Source organism: Schistocerca serialis, chromosome 2 (assembly GCF_023864345.2).
Source record: "Schistocerca serialis cubense isolate TAMUIC-IGC-003099 chromosome 2, iqSchSeri2.2, whole genome shotgun sequence".
Lineage (NCBI taxonomy): Eukaryota > Metazoa > Arthropoda > Insecta > Orthoptera > Acrididae > Schistocerca > Schistocerca serialis.
The window spans coordinates 186,061,924-186,077,747 of record NC_064639.1 but is presented as its reverse complement, the minus strand read 5'-3'; the positions used below and the strand labels follow the sequence as shown (position 1 = coordinate 186,077,747).

Here is a 15,824-nt window from a genome sequence, read left to right as displayed (position 1 = left end):
AAGTCGTCACAAGGTTCATTTGTCCATAGCTTCTTCGTAAATTCCATTATGCTTTTTCTTATATATGTATATAGTCATAAAAGGTGATATATACTTGGAAAAAAATCTTTTTACACCTATAAACTCTCGGTGAAGTTGTATGGACTACCTGTTTAGTTGTGGACTACTAGTTTAGTCTTAAGTAGTCTCAGAATGGCCTAGAAAACCGTAACCCAGTTCACAACGAACAATAAAATAAATACCGGGTGATGAAAAAGTCAGTATAAATTTGAAAACTTAATAAACCACGGAATAATGTAGACAGAGAGGTAAAAATTGACACACTTGCTTGGAATGACATGGGGTTTTATTAGAACAAAAAAAAAAAACAAAGTTCACAAAATGTTCGACAGATGGCGCTGGACAGCAGGTAACTGCTACCGTGACGGGTGAGAGATACGCCGATATGTTAGGGAACCGCATCATCCCCGGCCTGGCTGATAAACACCTGCTGGAACGTACGATGTTTATGCAGGATGACGCTGCACCCCATATTGTTAGAAGCGTGAAAGATCTCTTGCGCGCGTCGTTTGGTGGTGATCGTGTGCTCCGCCGCCACTTTCGTCATGCTTGGCCTCCCAGGTCCCCAGACCTCAGTCCGCGCGATTATTGGCTTTCCGGTTACCTGAAGTCGCAAGTGTATCGTGATCGACCGACATCTCTAGGGATGCTGAAAGAGAACATCCGACGCCAATGCCTTACCATAACTCCGGACATGCTTTACAATGCTGTTCACATTATTCCTCCACTACAGCTATTGTTGAGGAATGATGGTGGACACATTGAGCATTTCCTGTAAAGAACATCATCTTTGCTTGGTCTTACTTTGTTATGCTAATTATTGCTATTCTGATCAGATGAAGCGCCATCTGTCGGACATTTTTTGAACTTTTATATTTTTTTGGTTCTAATAAAACCCCATGTCATTCCAAGCATGTGTGTCAATTTGTACCTGTGTATCTGCATTATTCCGTGATTTATTCAGTTTTCAAATTTATACTGACTTTTTGATCACCCTGTGTTATTGTGGAACATCAAAACTGTGTACTTGAATTTGTAATTTTTCTGTGTTTATTATTTCTGCCGCAAAGTATTGGCTCGCAGCATAGCGGCGGTACTCACCAGTAGTGATGTGGCCCTGCGTGAGGGTGACGCCGAGCACCTCGCTCTGGCCGCTGGCGAGCTGCCGCGGGGCTCCGCCGCCCGCTGCCTCCCCCGCCTCCTCCTCCTCCTCTTCGCCCTCTGAGCTATCCGGCGAGCTCTCGTCCCACTTGTGCGGCCCGCAAGACCGCTTCACCTGCACAATAAAACGCGACTCTGTTACTACGTTCGTGTGAAGCCAACACAAATACCATGTGCATCACTAAGTCTAAATCATCTCTGCAAAGTAAAAGAATGATAACATGTGGGATCTTTCATGTCTTATAACGTTACTAGGTTAATCCCGTACATTCGGACTTCGTCGGTGAAGCAAATGAAGTACTGCTCTGCATAACTAAAGACCGAGGGCGTGTTGAAAAGTAACACCTCAGAATTTTTTATGTGAAATCTCTTAAAGCTCCTTAAATAAAACAAAAGTTATTAACATTCGACATCTTTATTCTTCATGTCCATATATTTCTTTCTCAACATAGCCACCCTGGTGACGAACACATTTCTCCCAACGAGAGACCAGTCTGTTGATACCGTCACGTTGAATCTTTGACTTGGTTGACGGAGTCATAACCCGACCTCTGCTTTCACCACTTTATCACGATCAACGCGAAGTCCTCGAAGATGTTATTTACATTTTGGAAACAGATGAAAATCAGATGGGGCCAAGTCGAGACTGTACGGAGAATGATCGATGACAGTGAACCCAAGACGTCGAATTGTTGCAGAGTCGCAGCGCTCGTGTGTGGTCTGGCATTTTCATAGTGAAGGAGAGGGCGCTCCATGTGTGAACGAACTATACGAATTCGAAACTCGATTAGCACGCTATTTCTCACGCACCAACATCGTTACATTACAGACTGTCATGTCACACGCTACAGTGTAGCGTGTGCACGGCCACAAATATGTAGACATGAAAAATAAAGACATAGAATGTTTGTTTTGTAAATAAAAACTGCCTTTTATTGCTGAAAGGTACTTAATTTCTCCCAGAAGCATTTCGCCTTTTACTTTAAGGAATCTTCAGTGGGATCTAGAATGATACAGTTGTGTTTTGATACGTGATATTTGTAGATTATGAAACAGTTCGCGTCTAGCTTATTACGTAGGTGACTGATTACTTACAGTTCTTCGCGTTTTTGATCGGCATCTGCATTTCCTCTCATTTCGTCACATGCTGGTTCAAATAGCTCTGAAGCCGGCCGAAGTGGCCGTGCGGTTAAAGGCGCTGCAGTCTGGAACCGCAAGACCGCTACGGTCGCAGGTTCGAATCCTGCCTCGGGCATGGATGTTTGTGATGTCCTTAGGTTAGTTAGGTTTAACTAGTTCTAAGTTCTAGGGGACTAATGACCTCAGCAGTTGAGTCCCATAGTGAGCACTATGGGACTTAACATCTGAGGTCATCAGTCCCCTAGAACTTAGGACTACTTAAACCTAACTAACCTAAGGACATCACATACATCCATGCCCGAGGCAGGATTCGAACCTGCGACCGTAGCGGTCGTGCGGTTCCAGACTGAAGCGCCTAGAACCGCTCGGCCACATCGGCCGGCCACATGCTGGAGGACGCACTTTATCTTCACTTACGAAACATAAGCAAGTTTTCGAGAAAACTGTCTTCTGTCACTAGTTGCAGATATTTGATAGAAAACTGTGATTTATAGTAACTACTGTGAGGTCAATTTGTCTCATGCTAGTTGGTTTATTTACGTGCGGGTTGCCAACGTAACGAAGTACATGCAGAAAACTAACGTCTATTCATTTCTGTTATGTTTATAATTGTGTGTGTGTGTGTGTGTGTGTGTGTGTGTGTGTGTGTGTGTGTGTAAGATAGATAGGGAGAGAGAGAGAGAGAGAGAGAGAGAGAGAGAGAGAGAGAGTGAGAGTGCATACACACAGAATACTAGTCCATATGCATACACACTCTTTGTGTCTGCCTCTGTCTCTCTGTCTGTCTGTCTGTCTCTCTCTCTCTCTCTCTCTCTCACAGACACACACACACACATACATACATACATACATACAGATATAAGTATAACAGAACGCGAAGAACTGCAAGTAATCACTTATTTACGTAAAAAAAAAAAAAACGAGGCGTGTGCTGTTGTATAATCTATAAATATCACATATCAAAACAAAACTGTTCCATTCTACTGTAGATCCAACTGAAGGTGACTTAAAGCAAAAGGCGAAACCCATCTGGAAGAAATACAATACATTGCAGTAAGAAAAGGTGGTTTTTATTTACCCCCCCAAAAAAATTATATCTGTGTTTGCTGCGGACGATGGCCACGCAAAGTTATTATGCAGAATGTTAATAACGTCTGTTTTATTTAAAATACCTTTAAGAGTTTTTACGTAGAAAATTTGTAAGTACTCCATTTCAGCACGTCCTCGTAACTAAAACAATATATCTATATTCGACACCAGTGAGCTTTTGCAAATAGTAAAACTGGAACTGAATAAAAAATATGTTTCACGCAGAAGCGGCATGAAAATTGTCAAATATAGAATCAAAGCAGGTTGAGAGTAATACGTCTGTTATTGATTTAAGCGACTGTGTAACGTCTTGTTTCGACCATTACACACTCGTATGATGGTACGCGTGCTCCAGAATTTGTAGGACATAAAGCATCGCAAAGTAGCAAAAGATGGAGCAATTCCTACATTACTTGTAAAATTGTGACTACGTCAAAGAAGCCTCTGAAACAATAACATAACATGTAAAATATGGTGCGTTTTGCATAGGTACCAATGTGGCGTCTAAACAAACACGGCAGCTACTTCCATAAATCATCTGATTACAGGGAAGCGTGGCGATATTCTCTTCTGACAAGAAAGTTTGAAGAGGCACACTCTTTCCCGTAACTGCAAAAGAACCTTACACCATTACCGCCACAATAAAAAAATCACAATTACTAATGTTTCCGCTATCGCTTCAGTTACTTATGTGTAAAGAAAAACGACGCGGCAGTTTGGGAACAGCTGTATTATAAACAAGTAAGAGCAGTGTGGTTCTGCTTCCACAGTCACTTCTCAGCCATAAATCTACATCTACATAGATATTCGCAAGCCACCGTACGGTGCGTGGCGGAGGGTACCCTGTACCACTACTTGCCATTTCCTTTTCTGTTCCATTCGTAAATAGAGCAAGAGAAAAACGACTGTCAGTATGCCTACGCCTGAGCCATAATTTCTCTTTTCTTATCTTCATCGTACGTACGCGCAATGTCTGTTGCCGGCAGTAGAATCATTCGGCAGTACGTTTCTCTAAATTTTCTCAATAGTGTTTCTCGAAAAGAACTGGCCTACCCTCCAGGGATTCCCATTTGAGTTCTCGAAGCATCTCCGTAACTTACGTGTTGTACGAACCTACCACTAACAAATCTAGCAGCCCGCCTCTGAATTGCTTCGATGTCTTCCTCCAGTCCGACCTGGTACGGATCCGAGACATTCGAGCAGTGCTCAAGAATAGCTTGCACCAGCGCCCTATAGGCGGTCCCCTTTACAAGTGAACCACTCTTTCCTAAAATTCTCTCAATGAACCGAGGTCGACCATTTGCCTTCCCTACCACAGTTATAACATTTTTATTTTTGGTCATCAGTCTACTGACTGGTTTGATGCGGCCCGCCACGAATTCCTTTTCTGTGCTAACCTCTTCATCTCAGAGTAGCACTTGCAACCTACGTCCTCAATTATTTGCTTGACGTATTCCAATCTCTGTCTTCCTCTACAGTTTTTGCCCTCTACAGCTCCCTCCAGAACCATGGAAGCCATTCCCTCATGTCTTAGCACAAATTCCTTTCCTCTCCGATTCTGCATAGAACCACCTAATTCCTTACCTCATCAGTCCACCTAATTTTCAACATTCGTCTATAGCACCACATCTCAAATAATTCGATTCTCTTCCGTTCCGGTTTTCCCACAGTCCATGTTTCACTACCATACAATGCTGTACTCCAGACGTACATCCTCAGAAATTTCTTCCTCAAATTAAGGCCGGTATTTGATATTAGTAGACTTCTCTTGGCCAGAAATGCCTTTTTTGCCATAGCGAGTCTGCTTTTGATGTCCTCCTTGCTCCGTTCGTCATTGGTTATTTTACTGTCTGTTGTTGTTGTTGTGGTCTTCAGTCCTGAGACTGGTTTGATGCAGCTCTCCATGCAACTCTATCCTGTGCAAGCTTTTTCATCTCCCAGTACCTACTGCAACCTACATCCTTCTGAATCTGCTTACTGCCTAGGTAGCAGAATTCCTTAACTTCATTGACTCCGTGACCATCAATCATGATGTTAAGTTTCTCGCTGTTCTCATTTCTACTACCTCTCATTACCTTCGTCTCTCTCCGATTTACTCTCAAACCATACTGTGTACTCATTAGACTGTTCATTCCGTTCAGCAGATCATTTAATTCTTCTTCACTTTCACTCAGGATAGCAATGTCATCAGCGAATCGTATCATTGATATCCTTTCACCTTGTATTTTAATTCCACTCCTGAACCTTTCTTTTATTTCCATCATTGCTTCCTCGATGTACAGATTGAAGAGTAGGGGCGAAAGGCTACAGCCTTGTCTTACACCCTTCTTAATACGAGCACTTCGTTCTTGATCGTCCACTCTTATTATTCCCTCTTGGTTGTTGTACATATTGTATATGACCCGTCTCTCCCTATAGCTTATCCCTACTTTTTTCAGAATCTCGAACAGCTTGCACCATTTGATATTGTCGAACGCTTTCTCCAGGTCGACAAATCCTATGAAAGTGTCTTGATTTTTCTTTAGCCTTGCTTCCATTATTAGCCATAACGTCAGAATTGCCTCTCTCGTCCCTTTACTTTTCCTAAAGCCAAACTGATCGTCACCTAGCGCATTCTCAATTTTCTTTTCCATTCTTCTGTATATTATTCTTGTAAGCAGCTTCGATGCATGAGCTGTTAAGCTGATTGTGCGATAATTCTCGCACTTGTCAGCTTTTGCCGTCTTCGGAATTGTGCGGATGATGCTTTTCCGAAAGTCAGATGGTATGTCGCCAGACTCATATATTCTACACACCAACGTGAATAGTCGTTTTGTTGCCACTTCCCCCAATGATTTTAGAAATTCTGATGGAATGTTATCTATCCCTTCTGCCTTATTTGACCGTTAAGTCCTCCAAAGCTCTTTTAAATTCCGATTCTAATACTGGATCCCCTATCTCTTCTAAATAGACTCCTGTTTCTTCTTCTATCTCATCAGACAAATCTTCACCCCCATAGAGGCTTTCAATGTATTCTTTCCACCTATCTGCTCTCTCCTCTGCATTTAACAGTGGAATTCCCGTTGCACTCTTAATGTTACCACCGTTGCTTTTAATATCACCAAAGGTTGTTTTGACTTTCCTGTATGCTGAGTCTGTCCTTCCGACAATGATATCTTTTTCGATGTCTTCACATTTTTCCTGCAGCCATTTCGTCTTAGCTTCCCTGCACTTCCTATTTATTTCATTCCTCAGCGACTTGTATTTCTGTATTCATGATTTTCCCGGAACATGTTTGTACTTCCTCCTTTCATCAATCAACTGAAGTATTTCTTCTGTTACCCATGGTTTCTTACAACATACTCGTTCCATAACATAACGCTTTGTGACGTTACGCCCCGATATTTGAACTCCTTGACTGTGTCAAGCAGGAGACTGTATCCGAACATCACAGGTTTGATCTTCCTACTCATCCGCATTAACTTACATTTTTCCACATTTACGGCTCGCTGCCGTTCATCACACCAATTGGAAATCTTGTCTGATTCGTTCTCCCTACAGTCACTCAATCTCGACACCTTGCCGTACAACGAGGCACCATCAGCAAACGACCGCAGACTGCTGCTCAACCTGTCCGTCAAATCATGTATGTATACAGGGTGAGTCACCTAACATTACCACTGGAAACACCTCCCAAATCACAACAAACACTGAATAACCAATTCCACAGACCGAAAGGGAGGAGAGGGGCAGTTGTAACTGGTTAATACAAACCACTGAGAAATGCACGGAAGTATGATTTTCAACACATACTTACGATTCTTTATTTATGGAAACCTGTTTTTATTTTTAGCACAACTGAAAATAGAAACAAATACTTAATCAATGATGCTTGTCACATTGTAAAATGTTAAGTACATCCGGAGTAATTTGTAATGTGAAGTTGACGCTCGAAACCTCAGACAGTCGTGTGTTGTAACAAACAAGATCTGTAGGGGTATGTTTACGAAGACTACGATGTTTACGAGTTTGGCTGTCTCAGTGTCTGTGTGTAGTGCTTGCTGAATTATTCCTTATACTCAGAATAGCTGTAGTACACTGTGTTACCGGACGTCTGTGATAGTGTACTGTACACAAGTACGAACTGAAGTACGCACAATAGGAACGTGAGATGGTCGCAAGTATAACAGTGTGCATTCGTAAGAACTGTAAAAATGGTCTTTTCTAACTCTTAAAAGGCAGAGATGATATTCATCTATGGCGAGTGTAGACAAAATGCAGCTGCAGCCTGTAGGTTGTATGCAGAAAGGTACCCGGATAGAGATCATCCAACGCGCCACACATTTGAAAACATCTACAAACAATTGTATGCAACAGTTACGGTCGTAACACGCGAACGGGCCCGTAAAAAACCCATCACAGGAGAAGCAGGTGCAGTTGGTGTGTTAGCTGCTGTTGCCGTGAAACCACAGATGAGTTCACGTGACATCGCTAGAGGCAGTGCAATGAGTCAGTGTAATTATCATACTTTATCGTCACAAATTTCACCCGTATCATGTGTCGCTGCATCAGCAATTACATGAAGACGATTTTAATAATCGAGTGAATTTCTGTCAATGTGCATTAACAGAGAATGCGTTGCAGTTCTGCCTGTTTACCAATGAAGCAGGTTTCACAAACCACGCTGCAGCTAGAGCGGCAGCGACCGTGGAATGTAAATGTTGGTGCACAGTAATTGGTGACCATCTCATAGGTCCTCACTTAATTGAAGACAACCAAACAGCTGCAAAATACATCGAGTTTCTTATGATCTGCCAACATTGCTAGAAAATGTCCGGCTGGAAACTCGCAGACGTATGTGGTATCAACATGATGGCGCTCCTGCACATTCTGCAACGAACACTAGGCTGACCCTTCACAGAATGTTAGATGGGCGTTTCATAGGACGTGGCGGACGCATAAATTGGCCAGCTCGTTTTCCTGATCTTACACCTTTAGTCGTCTTCTTGTGGTGTAGCTAAAGGAGAACGTGTACCGTGATGTGCCTACGACCCCAGAAGATATGAAACATCATATTGAGGCAGCCTGTGACAACATTACACGAGATGTACTGCGTCTTGTAAGACATTCATTACGAGGTAGATTGCAAATGTGTGCAACAAATGATGGGCACCTCTTTTGAACATTTATTTGCCTGAAATGTCAGGACACACACTTTTACATTCTGTAACTGAAAACGAAACATAAATTTGTAAGTTTAACTACATTCTCACGTTAATGTACATTTCCTTCTAAAAAATCAGTGTCGTGCAGTATTCTTCAGAGAAAAAGACTAATAAAAATGATAGCACGTGGATGTAACGTGCTGTTCATGTCTCTTCTGTACCTGCGTTACACCGCTGTACTTTATTTATCCCCAATTGATTCGGTTATCTCCGATACACACGACTGGAGACGTAGGCTAATTAACATTTTACAATGTAAGAAATTGCATTGATTAAGTATTTTTTCCACTTTCAGTTGTGCTAAAAATAATAACAGGTTTCCATTAAAAAAAAACGTAAGCATTTCTCAATGGTTTGTACTGACCAATGCCACCAGCCACTTGCCTCGCTTTCGGTCTGTGGAATTGGTTATTCAGTGTTTGTTGTGATTTGGGAGGTGTTTCCAGTGGTAATGTTAGGTGACTCACCCTGTATATGTAGGGAACAACAGCGGTCCTATCACAGATCACTATAGCAAACTTCCTCCGTGCACCAGAACTTTTCAGATCTATTTTGTAAGAAATCATTTGAATTTATAATAACTCAACTTTCAGTTACGTCGAACAGTATTCTATAAGTAATACCAGAATATAGCTTTTTGAACAGTAAACGTTATCTCAGTAACTTAGACTGTGCCCGCCCGGTTAGCCGTGCGGTCTAAATCACTGTTTTCCGGATTGGTTGGTTCAAATGGCTCTGAGCACTATGGGACTCAACTGCTGAGGTCATAAGTCCCCTAGAGCTTAGAACTACTTAAACCTAACTAACCTAAGGACATCACACACATCCATGCCCGAGGCAGGATTCGAACCTGCGACCGTAGCAGTCGCGCGGCTCCGGACTGAGCGCCTAGAACCGCTAGACCACCGCGGCCGGCTTTCCGGATTGGGAAGGAGCGCCTGGTCCCCGACAAGAATCCGCCCGGCGGACTTGGGTCGAGATCCGTTGAGCCGGACAGTCTGTGGATGGTTTTTAGGCGGTTTTCCATCTTCCTCGGCTAATGCGGGCTGGTTCCCCTTATTCTGCCTCCGACGTTTCTCCTGAGGAGATCACGAATGTTAAAGTAGAGAGATTCGAGCGCGCACGGGGGCTTTCCGACAGTTCTTCCCGCGAACCATACGCGACTGGAACAGAAAAGGGAGGTAATGACAGTGGCACGTAAAGTGCCCTCCGCCACACACCGTTGGGTGGCTTGCGGAGTATAAATGTAGATGTAGATGTACACTATGTCGGCGATTGCTGCGCAAACAAGCTCTCCACGTACGCGTACACCACCATTAGTCTACCACGCAAACATACGGGTTACACTCGTCTGGTGTGAGACGTTCCCTGGGGGGTCCACCGGAGGCCGAACCGCACAGTAACCCTGAAACAGCGGTTCGGTGTGGGGCGCCGGAGGGGTGAAGTGGACTGTGGTAGTCGTCGTGGGGTTGTGGACCACTGCGGCTACGGTGGGGACGGAGCCTCTCCGACGTTTCTAGGTCCCCGGTTAACATACAATACAATACATACAAGTTAGGTTGCAATCACAAGAATGAAAAAAAGGGAAATCGCATAAAATAATATTACAATGTTTTTCTAAATAGAAATGTATTCAAAATTCGTCTCTGTGTAACGATAAAGTCGTTCTCAAAGATATCACTACCCACTTAATAACAAAATATTCACGCACTTTCTACTAAACTACAGCTTTTCAGGAATTTAAATATTGGGAAACATGTTAGGCACTCAAAACCATTCGTGCTCAATAATCACATACCGTATCTTAAGTCATATCTGATCAGCTACAGTCACAAAAATTATTTCCATGTTTAATAATATTTCATTATACATCAAAACACAACTTTCACAACAAGAACAAAATTCCGTAGTCCGCAGCTCGTGGTCGTGCGGTAGGGTTCCCGGGTTCGATTCCCGGCGGGGTCAGGGATTTTCTCTGCCTCGTGATGACTGGGTGTTGTGTGATGTCCTTAGGTTAGTTAGGTTTACGTAGTTCTAAGATCTAGGGGACTGATGACCGTAGATGTTAAGTCCCATAGTGCTCAGAGCCATTTGAACCAAAATTCCGTAACAGACTTCACCGGTCAACACCTGTGGAAAGAGAAGAACGAGTTTACTGTCTGCAGCTCTTACATATGCTTGTCAAAGATGAAATCTGATGCCCGACGCCATCGTTAGTATAACACCCTAGTAACGTATCGTTAATCAGAGGACGCAAAATTAAACTGCTGCTGAATATTGCGCCTCTGGCTGGTTCATGCGCACACTCCAACAATTGCTTACCTCATTACTGTCTTTCCAAATAGTTCTACCACTCACGGCTTGATGGACTGGTATCGTTTCTCTCAGCGGTGCACAACAGTAGTTGAGTTGGAAACAAAAATAAATACATAAAGTGGATATTAGTTTTCGCTCACTTTACTTCTGTCTAGCCTATAGGACGAAACATTGTTCATTATATATTTTTCGTGTGTGCTGAAGATAACTGCATATATTTAATGAAACTGCTATCAGACTGCGATCGAATTTTACTTCTCAGAAAAACCATAGAAATATATTGCCTTACGCTTGCACAGTCTAGCTTTCTTTGGCGTCTCAAGACAGTCAGTCACACCTATGACCTCTTCGATGTATTGCGCAGAGCTCCTTTCCCACAAATGGTCGAAAAGGGATATTTAGATTTTTCATTGATACAAAGAATTCACTTTCTTATTGCAATAACGTTAAACACAAAGTAACTGTTGCGATAGCCCCTCTCACTGCGTTATTATGCATAAAATTCTTTCTATCATTCGGTAGGTTATCAAAGACTTGTGGCTGAATATCTCACTCCTTACGCTACACCACACTAAGGCTGAGTGATGGATACTATAAATTATTTCTAATTGTGATACTGTATTTAGGAATTTTATTGTCGGTTTCAGATTACAAATGAATTCTACAACAAACTTTATAATTGAGTGATCGTAATGTGAGGCTGTTGTCAGTGTGCCAAACTGTTTACAGAGCTGTATACAAGAGATTATAGAGTGGACACCACACATTATCCTTATTACAAGATTCCGTTCAACAAAAACTTCCTTCCTTAATGACAAGTTACCCCAAAGTATGATGTCATAAGAAATTACTGAAAGAAAATAGTCAAAAATAAGTCAACTTTTTCACATTTTCATCTCCAAAGTCTGATATTATCTTATACGCAAAATTTGCAAAGCAAGAAGATCTGTAACATTTAACTTCCAGTTAAGGTTCCTATTGATATAAACACCTAAGAATTTAGAATACTATGTTTCATTTATTGATTTACCTCCACGAGTTATTTCTAACGATGTGGTCGGGCATTTCGCTGTGATGAATTGCAAGCACTGTGTTTTTCCTCAATTCAGTGATAATCTATTTACAGAGAACCAGTAATTAATTTTCAAGAAAATGCAGTTTTCATGTTCAAGTGTTGAAGTTAATCCATTACACTTGATTGTAATGCTTACATCTTGGAACTATTTCTGCTTCTTGTATATGTGATAGAAGATTATTTATATATAAGAAGAACAAGTGTGGACTATCGATTTTTGTGGTACACCTGTATTACATTGATTATTCTCTATTCCGTATATGCTGTTTCATTCTGTACGCTTCCTAAGTTTCTGAATGCAACACGTCACATTATTTTGGTTAGAAAAGCGCAAGAGGTGCTTTCATCTTTTTTTATTTTTTCACCAGAGGAATCGAAGTGGCAGGTATTTGTTTGCTATAAAAACACAAACTGTTTATAAACAAGTGCCTCATATACAGCATTCATTCAAGATCTCAAGTCACCCGAAATATTAATTCTTGATCACTGGTGCCTTACACCAATACACTCAACTTCGGGGTCTCCTGTTACTTCTATAATTTCGACTCTCAATCTTTAGGACACATTATGCATTCACAGACCAAGCGAAGGAAGGTGATCCGTTTCTGGAACATTTATGCTTTATAATACTTCTAACTTGTTCTTGTTTGTTGCTTAGCATTTCAAAGTAAGTGCGTTGTGTTAGGGTGCTTTTATATAAATATCGTCCGGGGCAAGGTGCCAGGCACAACCAAATGCTCCTGTGTGGTAGGGAGGGATGCGTGACCGTCTCTGTCGTGTCTCTCGGACATATACCAACTTTGCAGGCTTTGACACAAAACAAATGTCTTTCGTCGGAGAAAAATATTTTCCCATGCGCTGGTCTGATTTTTATGTCTCCATCGCTTCCAATCATCTATAAATGTTCCAAAAATACAGAAAAAAATTCTCCACTTCTTCACCAACATTTCACCCCGAATAAATTGAAGCTTATTTTCAGCAACGGGATGGTATTCCAACAAAAAAGTATGGTTATTTAAAGAATAAGAGTATTTGTTCTTTAACTCGACATTCAACGTAAAGAAATAGTACGGTTTGAAGTCCTGTCGACAACAAGGCCCTTAGAGACAGGGCACAAGCTCTCATGGAGAATGACCGAGGTATGAAATCACCCACGTCCTGTTTTCAAGAAATTCTTAATTTAGAGATTTAGGAAAACCACGTAAATCACGATGGCCGAACGGAGAGTTAAACGACCCATCACCAAAATGTCTGTTCAGTGCCTTTGTCGATTGCGTCATCTCGCTCTGTTACATTTAACGTATTCAGTGCGATATTGTAAAGGGTAAATCAGGACGTGAAGACACAGTGAGCAAACCGTTGTCATAAAGACATTTCATTATTTTGATTTTTAAATCGGTTAGTTAATTCAGCCTCTTCTTGATGTGGTGCACTCATGCATGAAATTGAGCATACGTATGTCCATGTGCGAGAGCCCATGTGAACTATCTATGGTAAAATGGCAGTAATTTAGTTCGAACTTATTAAAGAACATCAAGTTTTTAGATGTATAAGAGAGGGAAAATAATCCATAAGGCAAATCATTTAATAAAGTTAGTTACTGATAATCTAAGAAAATAATTCGTCAAGGAGTATAAGGAATAGTAAAATAATAACGTTAAAACATTAATTCATAATCGACCGAAGACGTAGACTTTCATTTTCGGTACTTTCTTACGTTAGAAACTTGAGGCGCATGTGACCAATGGCACAAAGCTGTCACTGTACTAATAGCACTTTGGTTCTCCACAACGAGAACCTAGAAAGAAGCAGACAGGTGTGTAGATAAATCAAAGAAAGAACTACACACGTGTTTCTACGAAAGACAACGGGCAACATAATTTTTTCGGCGGCAGAAAAGCGAGGCGTTTGTTGATACAAAACGTACGGACTGACAGGTTAACTGCTACGCGGGACGGTCTACAAAACAGGGGACAGTGAAACACTTGACTTATCGTCTAAAGAAGGTGTATAGCAACACAAATGTTTCATCACAACACTTTTACGCAGTGGGGGTCATAAAACAGAACAGATTAAACAGAAAAAAGATAGCTTCTAAAAATATACAGCGCTATATTCTCGTAAATCACATAGATTGTTGCCTGCGCCACAGCCAGTTCCGTCGTTAATAACATAAAACCGAGACGGCCGGTTGCGTGGTGGAACAGATCTGATTTAATGTGACACTGTCCCGACAGACAGACCAGGGAGAGTCGATATTATAATGCCAGGGTGAAGACCGTTATCTTCCATGACGAGAACTGAAGGCAGTTTTCGAATGTAATTGGTTAAAAACGGGTGGATGGTCACGAATTTTGTTCTAAAGGGCACGCAGCTATCTATTTAGAGATCATAATAAACTAAATTCCATTATGGCATTTCTACAAATATTTGAACCCGAATTTATTGGTACAATACAATATCTCATCCATTAAAGTTAGAATCATTATGAGAAGAACACAATTTATATTGATGGAGTTGTAACAAAGTTTCTATTCATATTAGTACTAAGCCTAATGGTGCTTCGGAAGATTCGTTAATGCATGTTGTAGGTAAACAAGAAGTAGATGTGTTCTTTGCGGTATTTTCTCCTTGTGGATGATTTAGAGAATAATTTTAGTATCAATTCCAGATGCTACTTAGGTAATGTGGAAACCTATACGAAAATAATATCCGGTAAAATTTTCGGTACTATCTAAAAATGTCTTGACAAAATATCACCTTGGTGCAAACACAGGCTACTGACACCTGACGTAGAGAAATGTAAAATTGAGCTGTTCACGAAAGTTAAAAATGTCGCCTCTGACTACAGGATTCACGAGTCCCGACTGCAGTCGGTCGTGTGATACAGTGTGGAAATAACAAAGGATATGGAGCGGAACGGTCACAGAGATTCATTGTGAGTTAAGTTAATCAGGAACCTCGATTCAATGGAGTTCTTTGGAAATTACGGTTTGTATACAAATGAGATCGCGTACAGACCCACAGTGCGCTCTACATTGCAATGCTGATACATCGTTTGTATGAAATCCGTATAACAGACTACGACAAAGAGCCATCTAATGCAGCACGAATGACGTCACGAGACATTTATTTAGATTTTACAGAAAAACTATAACTACAGGAACGGTATCCGTACATGGTCCCGGCAAGCACACAGTCAAAACATGCAGCTTTCCATGCGTTCTATAATACCAACAGCACATGAACATTTTTATTCAATTATTAAAGATGAATTGCAACCTTTGGCGCGTGTTAGCACTGTGGAAATGTATATGTTGATCAGACAGGCTGGTGCGTTGCAGTTCCGGTCTCAGAACGTGGAGGAAGCTGCAGATTAAGAAAGACGGATTTAATCTTTAGCAAACACCTTTCAACAGAAAACCACCCATCCGACGCAAATTTTTAAGTTTTATATTCTGCTCAGAAAATCCGGAAGAAGATCCTACTGGCAAAACTGAAAATCAATAAACATGTGATACAGAATTCCAGTTCAGTATTAATCGACCATAGTCAATTCCCTGTTCCTCCTCTGCTAACGTGTTTGGTTACACAAAAATTAGATTAAAATTGTAAATAAAAAGCTATTTTTCATCTGTTGTTAAACCTAACGATCTCCACAAAAATATTTTACTTTTTGTTTTTTCTTATAGCTAATCATTTTTCTTGACATAAAATTTTATAACTTTGCTTTGTAAACATTCTAAGGTACAATTTTGTATCGCCTGTACAAGTAATAT

General features: G+C 41.1%; 1 protein-coding gene across 2 annotated transcripts in view; it reads right to left on the bottom strand.

The window, feature by feature from the left end:
- Window positions 1-15,824, bottom strand: part of LOC126456890 (division abnormally delayed protein-like) — a 1,035,355-nt gene that overhangs the window by 185,712 nt on the left and 833,819 nt on the right. For both annotated transcript variants that reach the window (XM_050092724.1, XM_050092725.1), the window contains exon 4: window positions 1,162-1,336. In XM_050092724.1, the coding sequence (XP_049948681.1) occupies window positions 1,162-1,336 (175 nt within the window). The remainder of the gene's footprint in view (window positions 1-1,161; window positions 1,337-15,824) is intronic.